The sequence below is a fragment of the Engystomops pustulosus genome, chromosome 2 (genome assembly GCF_040894005.1).
Source record: "Engystomops pustulosus chromosome 2, aEngPut4.maternal, whole genome shotgun sequence".
Lineage (NCBI taxonomy): Eukaryota > Metazoa > Chordata > Amphibia > Anura > Leptodactylidae > Engystomops > Engystomops pustulosus.
The window spans coordinates 58,006,288-58,023,278 of NC_092412.1; the positions used below are offsets into that span (position 1 = coordinate 58,006,288).

Here is a 16,991-nt window from a genome sequence, read left to right on the forward strand (position 1 = left end):
AGACTTACTCAATTTACTCTGCTCCTCCTGCTGTATAACATGCAGCATATAGATAGAACACTATGTATAATCTTCTCAGCTCCTTCTTCTCTATACCATACCCTCATATAGGATAGTATGTACAATCTGATCAGCTTTTCCTGCTCTATATAGCTTACTATGTGTAATTTACTCTGCTCTTCTCTATAAAATGCTGCAGATTATTTACCATGTGGAAGGTTTCCTTTAATCTAATGAATAGGGCCCATATATCATCACCCTTTATAATTGCACAGCGCATTGTGTTGCAAGTTTTTTCCCAGCCTGTTGTACAATTGAGTTGAAAATGGCAAGCACAGAGTTAAACACGATGCTCCTATCTCCATTATTTTATGAAGATCTAAGTACCTGAGAAATATTTTTATTTTAGCTGTACATTATAAATGACCATCAAACAGACGGATAAAAGCTTTTATCCTGCTGCATTGTGATGGGTTATTATGCTGCAGACTAGGAATAGACTATCCCTGAATAATTAACATTTGCTGCTTATTAAAGGGATGAAGCAATAAGCTCACTACCCACCCACAGGCTTCTAGAACGTCATCACTTGTCTACAAAGTGTCTCCAAAAAAATCATCAGTCTCACTTACAGCTGTCATTGATAAATGGAGGCATTTCTATGGCTACAGACTGCCGGCGCTGCAAGTATATGACAAGCTGGGTCTTATAAGTCTCAGTGTGACTTGGCTGGACTTGCCATAAGTCACTGTTGGGGGCTGTGATTATTATCTATATCTGGAAGCACTTTTTTCACCCCTCCTCTAAATCCACTTCCTTTTCCTTTTTAATTGTGTAATAATTGTTCTGTAAATATCATAGGAGTAAGAATTTGACTACATTGTTAACTAGCATAGTGCTGCAAATACATATGTAAATGGGAACTAAATAAAGCGAGTAGGTGTAAAGGCTAGACTCTCATTATGATCATTATGTGGATGCCCCTAAAAATGGAAAATTAAGTAACTTACAGATAGACTTTAGGAATTTAGCGTGTGATACATACTTTATAATCCAGCATCAACGACTGAATCATCTTTGCATCCTGAAGCAGCATCTGGCCTTGTAAAAAAAAAAAAAAAAAAAAAAAAAGTTATTCCATGGTGCTGTGCAGAGCACCATCAGACTCCCAGTACAATATAATTTATGCTTGCTGTAAAAACAAAGGTATAGGAAACTAAGAGAAGAGCAGAGGGGGCACACACCAGTATGTTAGTGTGCTTGGTTTGCAATCCTTCATCCTGGTAGTAGATGTCCTTTAAGTAAACATTTTTTCTCCACTGTTAGACTACAAACAAACCCACTTCAGTCTGCTCCTGCAGTGTGTCTTTACTTTTCATTGGTGTTTATTTGGTAAGTTTTCTGGGTCACTGGAAACCCTTAAAGGGGACCTACCACCACGATTCTACCTCTAAAGGTAGAACGGGTGGTAGGTGGATAAATGGAACGTAAGGATAGCCCTTTTTGGGCTAATCCTTACGTCCCGGCTATCCTTTTGTAAACTTTAATCAGTTGATATGCTAATTTAATTAAGCGGCTACTGGGGCGTGGAGTAGCCGGACATGAGGCTACTAGTCGCGGCTACTCCACGCCCCAGTAGCCTACCATGTAATCTTCGGCGCGCAGCACCTCGTAGCTGCGCGCCCTCGTCCGAGCACCCGGCGTCTGCGCATGCGCAGTAGCGCCGGCCTCGGAGCTACGGCCGCGCACCCGTAGGCCTGCGTCCTGCGCATGCGCAGAACGCAGGATATTCGCATGAGGGCGCGCAGCTACGAGGAGCTGCGCACCGAAGATTACCCGGTAGGCGGAGGAACAAGGCTACTGGGGCGTGGAGTAGCCGCGACTAGTAGCCTCATGTCCGGCTACTCCACGCCCCAGTAGCCGCTTAATTAAATTAGCATATCAACTGATTAAAGTTTACAAAAGGATAGCCGGGACATAAGGATTAGCCCAAAAAGGGCTATCCTTACGTCCCATTTATCCACCTACCACCCGTTCTACCTTTATAGGTAGAATCGTGGTGGTAGGTCCCCTTTAAGAAGCTGAGGAAAGCTCCCCAAATTTTTTTTTAGTTTAATAATTTAACTTTTTTTTCCTGACCCGAATCATGGCCCCAATCTTGTTGTTGACGCACCCACTGGAACCATATGTGTTGGTATTCAATTTGCCACATCGGTCATTGCTCCATTTGGGACTGTAGGCAGTGAGACCAGGGGCCGTGGCACAGGAAAGGGGAGCAAGGATATGATTTTTCTCTTATAATTTTCTCCACACTTTCCTGGCTGTGATAAAATTTGTATCCATGCTAACGAAACCATATTAAGTGTTGACTACTTAAAGCTTTAGAACAATAAAATTAGTTTTTTTACTTTGTATCTCTTGTGTCTCTTTGTATCTCTCCAGCAGTGCTTTGTTTCAGTTCATTGTTCATGTGATATAATGACTTTATCTGTTATTTTACAGTATAAAACAAGTAAAGAAGGCAGCGTGATGGGGGTCGCAGTTTCTCGAATTGCCATGCTGTCTCATTGTCAGGCTCTTTCACAGTCTTGTAATTATACAGAAGGTAAGTGTATCTGATACAAGGCAAAGTTTCTACATACATTGCGTTTGCATTATTGATGATGATATATGGCATAGTACCACATGGGAGAAACAGGATGACCATTCATTCCAAATTGTCTCTTATGTAGGTGAAACCATGGTTAATGTCCTCGATTTTAAGAGGGATGCAGGTCTCTGGCACGGCATGCTAACGGTAAGATCAATTGCAGATATTGGAACACATCTACAATGGGAGGGATGTATGAACATAGGTGCTAGGGAGAAGTGGGTTAGATGTCCATGGCAAGCTAGTCAGGTTACTGCATGACCTTTCCAATGGCCCTTGTAAAATTAAGAGGACATAGTCAGTGTCCAGTGGATACGGCAGGTAGAATCTTCTTGGTGTCCTCACTCTTATCTGCAATCCTAACTCTCACTCTAATATACTATGTATGTATATATGTGCGGTTCAGATGGCAAGTGCTGAGGTTTTATATTTATTGCATAATGGGTATATACAACAAAAAGAATGCAAACATCTAATGACCTTTTTGATCATTATTGTCCTCCAGAATGTAGTAAACAAAATGCACACAGTCAGTGTTCCCTACTCAGTGATGAAAGCCTGTCCCTTGTCCTGGGTGCAACGAGTCCATGCAAATAAAGGTAATATCCTGTATAGTATTGTCAACTAAGGTGCAGAAGAGTAATGGTTCCGAAAGAAATATTAGCTGTTCAATATTAAACCTCCTCGAAAGTATTAAATAAAACCGTATGGAGGCCGGATGTTATAGATCAGGAGAAGCTTAGGAAATTGTTCATCATGTCCTATTTGCAGCCAGCTGTTTAAAAAGCGGGAAGAGCTGTTCTGTCTACATACAGCATATTATAGTGCTGGAGGAGTTTAGCAGCTTGTAGATAGTGTCTTATTTGCATGAGGAATGTTATAGAGCACGAGGAGCTTAGCAGATTGTATATAGTGTCCTAGCTGCATGTGGAATGTTATAGAGCAGGAGAAGCTGAGCAGATTGTATATAGTGTCCTATCTGCATGCAGAATGTTATAGAGCAGGAGGAGCTGAGCAGATTGTATATAGTGTCCTATCTGCAGGCAGAATGATAGAGAGAGCGGATATTGTTGAGCAGATTGTATATAGTGTCCTATCTGCAGGCAACATGTTATACAGCAGTAGGAGCTGAGCAGATTCTACATAGTGTCCTAATTGCAGGTAGCACATATTGTACATAGGTCATCCCAGCTTTTGAAGACTATCTGAATAAGTTTACAGTATAATTGTAATTTACTAGTAGAAGGTAGATGTGAATGCAGAGGAGGAATAGTGATCTGTGGCTGTGACTATGCAGTGTATGAGCCCTCATGATAGACACGTCTCTCCTCTATTACGTTAGATCTTGGCTGAGGGCGCTGCTAATTTTCAGCTAATTCCCTTCTTTATCGCGAGCGGTGTATTTTTAGTTCATTTGGTGCCAAAGCCCACAATTGTGTTTGTGATGTGGAGCTGAGATCTTGGCATTTAAGTGGATTTTTGTTCCGTTGGAAGCAAGAAATGAAGGAAATCCATCTCCTTTGTGTATGTACAGTACAGTGATAAAGCTATGAATACGTCTTTGTTGTTTCTTGTCCCACAGCCAGGGTTGCAGTGGTGAAGTGCAGGGACTTGCACTGGGCCATGATCGCACATCGAGAACAGAAGGATATCAGCTTGGCCTCTCTCCGCATGCTCATTGTAACAGATGGAGCCAATCCATGTAAGTGTCATTGTGTTTTATGATTTATGAATGTGATAACCAGATTTCATAGAGCTAAACCACAACATTCACTGGGGATTGCTGACAAGTGTTTTTGTGTAAAGATATTACTTGAGGTTTTGCAATAGTTGTAATTTAATGTTAAGATGTTATGTATATTCATGTTCTATATTTAAAAGGATTGGACCATTAGGCTGCATCTTCAAGCAGCACAATTCAATCGCAGGTGGAACTGCTCCTCATGATCGCAGATACGTGTAGACCTATACACTTGCAATCGAGAATGAGCAACATGTGTTTAGCATTGTTTACCGAGAAAACACATGTTTCTTATTCCTGATCACATCTGCGTTCAGGCTTAGTGGTGCAGCCCATCACTAGCGGCCTCAGTTTGTAGACAGAGGCACAGCAGTGACATGGTGACAGCAGCGGGCACGCGGCTGTCAACGTGTCACCACCGCTGAACATCTGTCTGCAAACAGAGGCTGTCGTGTTGGGCGTCTCATTGAACTAGTGTTCTCATAACCCCTGGTGCTCACATTACAAAATGATTTATCCCGGACAACCCCCTTAATGCTTGTAGTATTTTACATTTCTGTGTCCTTTTGGTATTGCACAGGGTCTGTCTCATCTTGTGATGCTTTCCTAAGTTTGTTTCAAAATTATGGTCTGAAGCCTGAAGCGATTTGTCCATGTGCCACATCCCCGGAAGCCATGACCGTAGCCATCCGAAGGTAAGGCTGGAGGGGAAAGGCGGGATGGATCCCTTAAAAATGTCCAATATCCGAAAGAGTCTAGAAATGCATCTAGTCACCCTTTACTTTAGACCAAATGCTCTGTCCAGCAGGTATCATTACATTGGTCAAGTTAGTAGGTAATGTGACATAAGAAATGTGATTGTAACATCCACCTTAGCTGGCTACCAGGGTTCCGCCTTATATGATATCATTAAATAGTATGACAAATATTGTACTTTTTTTTATATGAAATTACATTGACCATCACATAATGGAAGGGTATGATCTACACCTACAAGGCTACAAAGATGAATGTTTTATAAACCACTATAATAGAAGAATCTGAATTTTTATGGCTGGCCATATACATTAGATTTAGGATGGATATGTAAAATCTATCTGTATCCTATGATACACTCTTACAGAGTGCAATGACCTGAACAAGATTATTTCTTTTTAAGACCTGGGATTCCTGGGGCTCCGCTGCCTGGAAGGGCTATTCTGTCTATGAATGGCTTGAGTTATGGCGTCATCCGTGTAAACACTGAAGATAAAAACTCTGCTCTGACTGTGCAAGATGTCGGGCATGTGATGCCTGGAGGTGAGTGAGCGGAATTCAGATTGTTGAAAACAATTCTTAAAGATTAGCTTTAAGTAGATCTGCCATCATTCACCAATTCTTCTATTAAAATTAAATGCATCTTTGACTACAACTGCTCAGTATGGGCTGATACTTGGCTATGAGAATTATGTTCGAGAATCTTCTTACATGTGTGAATATGGCCTAAAACAGGGGATCTAGAATTATAGTAAGCTGTCTTCAAATAGAGTAAAGTGGTTTAAACAACAATATAAATTGTTTCACATTGATATTTTTTGGTGCACATGGCCTCATTTGTATTGCCCCAAGTGCCCATATTCTTCTTTCTACACAGATCAGTCATTGCAAGGGGCAGTGTTTCGTGCTCCAGCAGGCACTGGCTTATCTCATTTCCCTAAAGAAAAAAAATATTCCCTTAAATGAGATTTACCACTTGTTTATAGCTGCGCTCACCTTTAACTTTGCTGAGTAGCACCCAGCAGGGGGAATGCAACACTATGGGGCACATTTACTGAGGGTCCGTACACTTCATTTACGTTGGGTTTCCCGACTATTTCCGCCGCATTTAACAGGGGTTTTTGGCGCATGCAAATGGATTTTGGCACAAGCGTGCTGACTTTCATGCGACACTTATCGGGGGCGGGCCGTCGGACAACCCGACTGATTCAAATACAAATTGTGTCGCAAGCCATGCACTCACATACACCGGGAAGAAGGTGGTAAACTCTGTCAGACCTCAGCGGGGAAGCGACACATGCAGGATATCGGGCGCACAATCTTAGTGGATCACGGCGGACTTATTCTTCGTCGGACAATGCACCTTGGGGATCGCGACAGGACTGGTTAAGTAAATGTGCCCCTGTGTTTATTAGCCCATTTGGACCACTAGTGGAGCACACTGGGGGTATCACCAGAGTCACACCAGGCTCTCGGGTCCTGACTATATCACTCCCCCTAGGGCAATTCTCCTCTGTACTTTCTCCAGCGTACCGTGCGCTGAAATCACACAAGAACTCTGGGCTGCCACAGGATTATGGCACACAACAATTTCACGCACACAAGGATAGTGGGAAAGTCACAGCACACAGCATGCTGGGAAGGGCTGCGGCACAGGGCATGCTGGGAATCATAGTTCTGTGCCGCTGTGTGGCGACATCTCTCACCAGTGCAGAGTAGAGCCATAGCACCCAGAGACTGGAGAGGCTCTGGTGATGCCCCTTGGGGCACTGGCGCTTCATTTGCATATATATCAAAGTCCTTGATTAATAAAACTATTGGTCTAATAATAATGCCCTGATAAACATAGGACTGTATTCACCCTGCTTTTAGCTACTCAGCAGTAGTGGTTAATGGTGAAAACAATCCTAATCCACTGTTGGATTTACTTTAAACCCTTAGGCCCCATGCACATGAACGTACATTGCGGCCGTATGCTAGCCAGGCGATTGGCGGCTAGCATATGGCCGCCATTAAGGTACATTGTGCACGGGATACTACGGTGAACACCCCATACCATGCTACCACCGGAAATAAACCTAGAGTATGCTCTATCTTCGTCTGGAAATACGGCGTGGCTTGCATGTCTCCCTACAGAGAGGGGAGGGGCGAGGAGCCTATGTTTGTGTGCATGGCACCAAGTGATGGGGAAAATATATATATATGTAGGTTTGAAAGGTGCCTTCACATTTCATACATGATGCAGTCTTTCGGAAATGTCGTCATATTTTGGATTGCACTTTCCTGGCTCAGTATGCCTTTAAACCAACAAAGATGGAAAGTGGAGCATTGGAATTCTGCAAAGTATGTTGCCATCTGATTCCAGATAACTTTATTTTTTTTTATGCAGGGGTGATGTGTATTATAAAACCAGATGGCATACCGCAGTTATGTAAAACAGATGAGATTGGAGAAATCTGTGTGAGTTACAAAGGAGGCGGGATCACTTACTACGGACTGTCCGGAGTGACAAAAAATACATTTGAGGTATGTAAATCCTAATAAAGAAAGTGCCCAACACTTCAGAGTCAGAGTTTACATTGGTTGAATAACCTGGATCTAGCAAGGCAGTCTATGTAATTTTTAGTGAAAATCTTCATTTTATCTTCTCATATTGTCTATCTTTAACCCCTTCACGACTACCATACGGCTGTATACAAATAGCTTTCATATTCATGTCTTGACAGTGTGAAACTTTAAACACCTAGAAACACACATTTGGTGACATATGAAAGTGGAGACTCTTTCCTTTAATGCAATATGATTGCGTTTCTAGGTGAAACAGATCTGTTAAAATTACCGTAAAAATGTGATTTTAAAATACAAGACATGATTCCCGACTGTAAATTTAAGAGTGGATATGTCTTGGTCTGTTTCACAAAGAAACACAGTCCTCATATATAAAGAAAACTACCACCAGGATGAAGGATTGTAAAGCTAGTACACTGACATACTGTGTTTCCTCTGGCAGGATCTGCTCTTATTTAAGCATTTTATTCCCTGGTTTTTACAAAAAAGGCTTTTAAAATAACGCAATTGAGCCTGAGAGGCTCCAAACACCATAGATGTTAATGGCTCATTTGGATAATTCTTAAAACCTTTTTTTCTTTAAAACAACGGCTATGAGAAGAGCAAACACCAGTATGTCAATGTGCTTGGTTTACAATCCATCATCCTGGTGGTAGATGTCCCTTAGAGGTATATTCTCCTCTTTATGAGGACACTCCACACCCTGTGGAGCGGGTCAGCTGAAGCTGCATAAGACACTTTGCAAAAGTACACGCACCCTTAAAATTGCAAAGCGAGTAGTTTGGATGGTGTGGATGGGTTCTTGTATAGATCTGTAAATACCGGTGTGATTTCAGCAGTTCAGCAATGTAAGTACAGGTGCTGTGGTCATCTGCTTGTATTTGAACGGAATACAGGTTTGTCTGTTTCCAACCTTGATTTTCTGCAGAAAGACATCTGTTCAGGCTCAGTGACTCAGTACTGTGCGGATACGACACCTGCTGTTTATACTGCATGATTGTTGCTACTCACATGGATCTTAAATTCTAAATAAAATGTAGATTCATTCTCTTACTTTCTAGCAATGATTCACTTGATTGTGTTTTTTGTATTGTTGTTCTAGGTGCTACCAGTTGGTGCCACTGGGACCCAAATTGGAGAATTACCGTTTACCAGGACTGGCTTATTGGGCTTTGTAGGACCCGTAAGTGCTAATAAAGTTAACATGATGTTAAGGGTGAAGAAAATCCTTTCCCTAGTCTAGTTATCAAATTTACATATTCTATTGTTCTTTCTTGAATACATTGGCTCCTGCTTCAAGAATCTTTGCCACACAAGTAATGTATCTCTTATTCATGGGATAGAGAATAAAATACAGATCACTGGTGGGCCGATCATCAAGAGTGGAACACCAGTTCTAATAAGGTACCAGTGCTCCATTCAGCTCTCTGGGACTCCCTTGTGGTGATCCTGTGCTGACCTGTAGAATCAGCGGAGGACCACTCACACATTTACATCAGCGCCGTTGACAGGTCCCTCAATATGCCAAATTGCTCAAGATCCCATCAATCGGACCCATAGAAATCTGTAACTTATATCCTTAACTATGGCCTGTAAGCATTACTTTAGTGGTACAATTCATTTATACTCCTTTTATATTATACCTCTAGTGTTAGATGAATTTTACAAGCGGATATCCTTCTGTCAAATAGTTGCAGCAATGAGGCGCTGCTGCCCCCATCTGGAGGTGGGAACATAGTGTCCCCCCCATATTATTATAAGAACTCAGGTTACTTAGTTCCTCCATATGAGTCAACCACCCCACTTTTATAGGGTTACCAGAATGTTAAAGAGGACCTGTCACCTCTAAAAACGTCACTAGAAGCTACTTGCTAAATTAACCAGCCCCTAGTGCTAAAACAGACGCAGCAATGTTACAACCGACGATAACGCTAGCAGACGCTGCTGCGATGTACACTAGAAACACCGGATCGCGCTGGAAGTGGTCCGGCGTATTCATGAGAGGGCGGGATTATGGGTGGTGACTGTCGCTTGACGCGCAGCAGTCACCGCCAGCCTATGGAACGAGCAGTGCGGTCTGGGGAAGAGGCAGCGCCTCGGACCACCCCCTCATGTTTCTGATAATGCTAGTAGTGTAACACTGCTGCGTCTGTTTTAGCACTAGGAGCTGCTTACTCTAGTAAGCAGCTCATAGTGCTGTTTTTATAGCTGACAGGTTCTCTTTTAATGCTGCCCTACAAGTAGTAAGAGGAGCAGCGGTCACTTATGTGATACTATAGCATCTGAAGGTGGATGCACAATCTTTTTATGCAGACTCTACATACTAAGTATAACGCCAATTGCACACTTTAAAAAAACACTGCAAGTCCCCTAAATGACCCATAACTGAAAATTTGCTTAGATTCAAAAATAATTTTGTTTTGTATTCTTATTGCAGGGGAACCTAGTCTTTGTGGTTGGAAAAATGGATGGAACATTAGTGGTTAGTGGCAGGCGGCACAATGCAGACGATATTGTAGCAACTGCACTGGCTGTGGAATCATTCAAAACCTTGTACAGAGGAAGGTATTATATACTTTTATTCTAGAGTCTTCATTGTCATGTGATATTTTGTGACTGTGTTTCTTAGCTGGGACAAGCAATGATTTTTATTTCCCTTGCACATAACCCAGGCGAGCACACAGCCATAGAAAGCCGAGTGGGTGCTGACGTAAAATGGCAAAATATAGTATGTGTCCCATATTTTGCACGACTCTCGTCGGGCCGGTCACGGTGCGGTGAGACACAGTCGGGGGAACTCATCAACACTGGCGCTTTGAACAACGGTCTTAAAATTTCCCCCACTGGCGTTTCGCTGCTATCTATTAAGAGTAAATATTAGTAAATATGGAGGCAAGCTTTCCCAGTTCGTACCCAAGACCAGGTCTGAACTTGGTGTAGTCACTGGTTTTCTGTCGGAGACTATAGTAAATTTGGTGTTCCAGCTGCCCTGACATGCAAGTGGTGTGCAGGTTAGGGATGCCAGAAAAAGTGGGTGGGACATTCGTTTTCTGGTGAAGAGGGCATATTGATCTTCCCCTTGTGTGCTCACTGCACCATGAATGGGTACCATAGCCTTCTATAGGGGCTGTGATATGGCCACGGATTTTGCGCCCATAACATTCGTGTGCATGAGGCTTTATTCCATTATTTTATCTTTAATAATAATCTGATTTATTAGAAGATGTTTCCCTGACAGTGTGCTTTATTTCTGGAAGGATTGCTGTGTTTTCTGTCACGGTTTTCTACGATGAGCGAATTGTGGTGGTCGCAGAGCAGCGACCTGATGCTTCCGAGGAGGATTCATTCCAGTGGATGAGTCGTGTGCTGCAGGTAAATATCTGTTTTTTTTTTATCTTAAATAATGTCAATTGCAGGATATATTTGGGTGCAGGTTTTTGAGCTGATGCTAAAATTGTCGATCTACAGCGCTTCCTTTTATATTCCTCTTTTTCCTGAATCTATTCTTGGTTGTGGCTCAAAAATTTGCGCCAAAGATGATATCAAAACCACTTTTGATATTGGTGGGTATTTTTTTGAGGGAAAGGAGTTTGTTGCGTGACTCTATTAAAAAGAAACAATTCCTTAATATTTGTACCAATTTGTTTCATTGTATGATCTGATCTCTTTTTGGAACAGGCCATTGATAGTATCCACCAAGTGGGAGTTTACTGCCTTGCCCTTGTTCCTGCAAACACATTGCCAAAAACGCCACTTGGAGGAATCCACTTATCTCAAACAAAACAGCACTTTTTGGAAGGCACTTTACACCCATGTAATATACTCATGTGTCCTCACACGTGTGTAACCAACTTGCCAAAGCCAAGGCAAAAACAGCCAGGTAAGCAGTGACAATGTAGTTTATAGTAACATTGTCAGTACATATTTTTGGGTTGAAACTTTTACTTTTATTCTCCTCTGTGGATTATGGTGGGGGAGGGGGTTATGTCATTGGATAATTTTTGCTTTTACCCGAGATTTGTTGAGTTGACCTCATCAACTATACAGGCAGTCCCCGGGTTACATACAAGATAGGGACTGTAGGTTTGTTCTTAAGTTGAATTTGTATGTAAGTCGAAACTGTATATTTTATCATTGTAGTTCCTGACAATTTTTTTTTTTTGCCCCAGTGACAATTGGAGTTTCAAATTTTTTTGCTGTAATAGGACCAAGAATTATCAATAAAGCTTCATTGCAGACAATTTTAAGCTGATTATTGCAATCTGGGACTATTTTAAGGCATCCAGAGAGCTTCACCAGAGGTCACAGTGGGCAGAAGGGTCCGTCTGTAACTATGGGTTGTCTGTAAGTCGGGTGTCCTTAAGTAGGGGACCGCCTGTACAGTGATAACTAAACATTGATAATGTATTAACAACATGGTAACATTTTAATAATTATTTTTTTTATTTCTTGAGCACCATTAATTCCATGATGCTGTACAACCAATTAGGGGCTCACATGCATTTGTTTTTGTTAATATTAATGTAAGTCCAAATACAAAAACCCAAAATAATAATAAATTATCTTATACTTTTCTCTTTTTTTGTAGGAGTTGGTCCAGCATCAGTTATGGTTGGTAATCTGGTTGCAGGGAAGAGAATTGCTCAGGCATCTGGTAGAGATCTTGGACAAATAGAAGAAAATGATATGGTGAAAAAGGTAAAATTTAGTGGCAAAAAACAGCAACTTTGCAAAGTTGTCTATTTGAAGGGCCCACACAATTGCAACAATGGTTTTCGGGGTCGCTACTGGCCCTGTCATATGTAAAGTGATTACTTCACATTCATTGTGCATGTGACCTCTAAGCTTATCCTTGGATGGTACATCTAAATGAGTAGTACATAACCACTGATCCCCCACATACACAATGCATGTAATCCAGTGTGATGGAATCAGAAATGCCATGGACCATGGGCTGGTGCTCGAGTCGAGGGATTTTTTTTTTAATAAACTTGATACCTCAGTGGGTTTTTTTTCTAAAACCTTTTTAAAGAAAATGAACCACTTGTAAAATCTACTTATGAGCTGAGCTCACTTACTGGTAAGTGTTTTCTTACAGATAAAGGCACATATTTTCTGTTTACAGGAAACTTTGCAAATGTGTAGAAAAACAAGTTCTAAAAATCTGTAAATGATGTTTCAGGGTATAACTAATAATATGCTTGGCACATGATATTTTACATAATGATGCACTCCCTTCCCTTGCTGTGGCAGAGAGCCGGTGAGGTCTAGCACATTCGCACTTGCAACAGACGGCTTTACAGTGCAGATCACAAGTACATGCACAAGACTTTGCCAACATCACCGCCTCTCGGCATGAGAAGAGGGGGGAAGTGTGCAAAATTATGTAAAGCAGGAGCGCCGATCGCCTTCGTAGTTATGCCCTGAAATGCTGGAACATAATTTCAATGTTATAACTCATTTTTCCACACATTTCCACAGTTTTCTGTATATGGAAGATAAGTGCCTTTATCAGTAAGAAAATGCATACCAGTAAGTGATCTCAGCTTGTAAGAAAATTGTACAAGTGGTTGATTATATTTAACTCCTCATCTTGAGGAGCGACGAGAGGTCTCAGGATGAGATTACATTTTCATTGGTACTCTTTTGGGGTCTGTAAATTATCGTATCTGTTATAAAATGTCATTACTATGTTTTTTGTTTTACCTGTTGTAGTGAAACTACCTAGACTACTACACTTGTCACCCCATCTTACATTAGTCTAGAGCGGGGGAGCATAGCTATGGTGGGGGGGCATGACAGTAACACCTCAGTCTTGCACATCCATTATAAGACACCTGTATTATAATAAGTCATGGTAAGCAGAGGGCTTATTTTGGATAGAAAGGCTGCATAGAAAGTTTAGCTCTAGGAGATATATGGTATATAAAATATATCTATAATATATGATATAATTTTGCCCTTTACAGCACCAATATCTTACTGAAATTCTACAGTGGAGAGCACAAACCACGCCTGAACACATCCTCTTCATACTACTCAATGCAAAGGTACTCAGGATACATTTCTGCAGTAGTTTAGTTTTCTGAGGTTCATCTGGAAGACGGATTCTTACGGACGTGTCACTAACTCTGATTTTAGGGAACAGCCGTTTGTACTGCTTCCTGTTTACAGCTTCATAAGAGAGCGGAGAGGATAGCAGCCACGCTGATGGATAAAGGGCATCTGAATGCTGGAGATAATGTGGTACTACTTTATCCACCGGGTAAGTGTGAAGATATCTAGTCTCTTGTATAGTCTCTAGCATCAGTAGTGTCAGACAGCTTATAGACAAGGTTAGTGAGTGTCACACCCCTAGCATAAGAATAATGGAAAACCATTAAGACTTTTGGCATCCATATCAATCGCCATAGATTGGAAATTGTTCTCTCCTTGTCTTAGAGAAGATAACTGGCCCTTCTCCATGGCGAGGGGGAGTTTCACTTAGAACAGTCCATTGACTAAAAGCCAATTGTAAATTGTTCCCCTCAGGTAATAAGAATAATTCCTTTATTTATATAGCGCACAAAGATTACGCAAGGCTGCACAGAGCTTACTAAATCAGTCCCTGGGTCTCACAATCTAATCAACCTACCAGTTTGTATGGGAGTGTGGGAGGAAACTGGAGGACCTGGAGGAAACCCACGCAAACACAGAGAGAACTCTTTGCAGATGTTGACCTGGGTGGGACTTGAACCCAGGACTCCAGCGCTGCAAGGCTCTAGTGCTACTCAATGAGCCACTGTGTTATATTTACAGAAATCTAGCAGATGGTATTTCATGTAGTCCACAGTCAAATCACAGTCAAATCTCCTCCACAGAGATGTCCTTTAGAAACTACTCTCCCCTCCGGCCAAGAGGACATGTGTTAGCTGTAGAAAAAAATGGCTAGCACACGCCCTCATTTCCATGTCATGTGCAGGTAGCTTAAGTCCATAACATTGAAGTTGACCATATAATATAAGTCCTCATTGTGTTTTTTTTCTGTGTTTCATAATTTACAGGCATTGAGCTGATAGCAGCGTTTTATGGTTGTTTATATGCTGGTTGCATTCCTGTTACTGTCCGGCCGCCCCACGCTCAGAACCTTTCAGCCACCTTACCTACAGTACGGATGATTGTAGATGTAAGTCACTTGTCTTATTTGCAAGCCTTACACAATGAACGTGGGACCTCCTCATATAGCTTTGTATTAATGACCTGACATGATCCATTAACAATTGGGTTTTTTTGACCTGTCTTTAGTCTGATGGAAGTGTGCTCAAAGAAACTGTGAGGTTCATTGTTGAGTGCTACGTATGCTTTCCAGGTCTGTGACATCACCCCCGTCTGTGGCAGCAGTGGCCTAACTAGGAGAGGCAGGGCCCCATAGCCGCACACATTTGTATACATAAAGCATATACACATCATATGCACAGATACAGCATAAACATATATACATACAGCAAATATATAATTCATACACTACCTTGTACACCCATACAGTGTGTGTGTATGTATATTTATACACACACACATATATATACAGCATATACATACCCAATACCACAGATGCCAGGGCCCCCTACATCTTATGATGTACATTTATCTTTGTATTGTCAGCATCTGTCCGGTGTGGCTAGGATTATTTGCTGGTGGTTAGTGTTTTATATACATTATTTTGGTATTACATTATAACATCATACATTATATTTCTCCTTTTATTTATCAGGTTAGTAAAGCTTCTTGCATTCTCACAACGCAAACCTTACTGAGATTGCTAAAGTCCAAAGAGGCAGCAGCTGCGGTGGATGTGAAAACGTGGCCGACCATCATAGATACAGGTGCATATTCTGATACATATTCTCTTGTGCACTGGGAAATAGAAACTCTACTAGGCTACCAGTAGGCAGTCTAAAATGGTTACATGTTCTTATGACAGATGTTCTTACTGCAATATAAAATGTATCTATGAAATATATAAGGATCTTCTCTTTGTATTTCCTATCAAACTCATTGCACAAAACAGAAAATGACGTTTGGGGCACGGACATGCTTTGAGGTCATAGAACCAAAAGTCAATGACTTATTCAAGGTGTTTTCTCATCTTGTTTATTTATGACACATTTATCTCCACACCACGGCTATGACGTGATCATAATTCCCCGGCCAGGAGCAGGAGGAGGCTTGCAGCGGGGGCGTGCATAAATTAAAAGCCGGAGAAGCTGAATGGTGCTCATCAGCCTGAGACATCCAGCACTTTTACAAAGTCAATATTTTGTTAATGAAGATGCAAGAGAATGTTTATAAAAATTGATACCTGTTCGCCCCTGGGGCAACAAATACGGTTGAAAGAAGGAAGGCAAATTCAAACTCTTGTTGTAGCTTCTCTCCAGGGTCTCTCTGTAGAGTAAGAATGGTTGGTCCAGCAGGAGGATCTCCAAAGACATTGCAGTTCTGTCAACACCTTCTCACTTTTCCCGCAGTTCCTAACAGCCAATGAAGTGTTTCTTTAAAATAACTCTCAGCGCATCTCTTTAGTTGCCTGGGACTTGGTGAATTTGGTCCTATTTGGTGAACTCTGTCCTCGGGTGATGGTCTGAGTGCCCACAGAAATGGCTCCGAGTGCCACCTCTGGCACCCGTGCCATAGGTTCGCCACCACTGCCCTAGACCAAACTAACAGTCTAATTGGGACACTCTACCACCAGTAATATGGTCATAGATGTCCTTTAAATTTAAGGTATTAGCTTCTCTTTTTCCCTGCACTATGTGTTTTATTACATTGCATAGAATTTCAGACAATGATTATAGCCTAGTCATCAATGCGGAGATCCAAGTTATACCAAAGGGCGCCTTTAATTTTACCTGTTACTGCATGTCATTGGCACATTCACTACACATCCAGAAGGTAAGTGAGCAGGGAGACACTCAGTACTCTGCTGCCTGCCAGATAGCTAATGTTGTCATACATGCTGATGTAGTTCTATGCTGAGCCATCACAATCCTGCCCTCCTGCCCATTGTTCATCCTGAGAGCTGTGGACCTGATGTGCGTGCATTTATTAGCTGACTACATGGCAAGTTCTGCCAGCGCTTACATGGCATAGCAAAAAGTGACAATGTGATGAGGAACACAACACTTCACCATGTAGAAACAATATCTAAAAATGCACTGCTCTTCAAAATTTGGGAATGAAAAACAGAGCAATAAAAATATAATCTGATTGTATTGTAGTATTGCAATAATTAAAAGTAGT

The 16,991-nt window shown here is 41.6% G+C and overlaps 1 protein-coding gene and 1 long non-coding RNA gene across 4 annotated transcripts in view; one reads left to right on the forward strand and one right to left on the reverse strand.

The window, feature by feature from the left end:
• DIP2B (disco interacting protein 2 homolog B) overlaps positions 1–16,991 on the forward strand; it is a 137,254-nt gene that overhangs the window by 100,944 nt on the left and 19,319 nt on the right. For all 3 annotated transcript variants that reach the window (XM_072134746.1, XM_072134745.1, XM_072134747.1), the window contains 16 exons: positions 2,503–2,605; positions 2,733–2,797; positions 3,156–3,249; positions 4,233–4,352; positions 4,972–5,086; positions 5,551–5,690; positions 7,537–7,673; positions 8,818–8,898; positions 10,153–10,280; positions 10,973–11,087; positions 11,394–11,595; positions 12,304–12,413; positions 13,685–13,765; positions 13,857–13,980; positions 14,759–14,880; positions 15,466–15,577. In XM_072134746.1, coding sequence (XP_071990847.1) covers positions 2,503–2,605; positions 2,733–2,797; positions 3,156–3,249; positions 4,233–4,352; positions 4,972–5,086; positions 5,551–5,690; positions 7,537–7,673; positions 8,818–8,898; positions 10,153–10,280; positions 10,973–11,087; positions 11,394–11,595; positions 12,304–12,413; positions 13,685–13,765; positions 13,857–13,980; positions 14,759–14,880; positions 15,466–15,577 — 1,849 coding nt within the window. The remainder of the gene's footprint in view (positions 1–2,502; positions 2,606–2,732; positions 2,798–3,155; positions 3,250–4,232; positions 4,353–4,971; positions 5,087–5,550; positions 5,691–7,536; positions 7,674–8,817; positions 8,899–10,152; positions 10,281–10,972; positions 11,088–11,393; positions 11,596–12,303; positions 12,414–13,684; positions 13,766–13,856; positions 13,981–14,758; positions 14,881–15,465; positions 15,578–16,991) is intronic.
• On the reverse strand, positions 1,045–16,751 carry LOC140117735 (uncharacterized). Its single transcript, XR_011853073.1, has 3 exons — positions 16,601–16,751; positions 12,286–12,377; positions 1,045–1,101 (listed from the first exon to the last, which is right to left on the reverse strand). It is a non-coding gene; the product is annotated as an uncharacterized lncRNA (long non-coding RNA).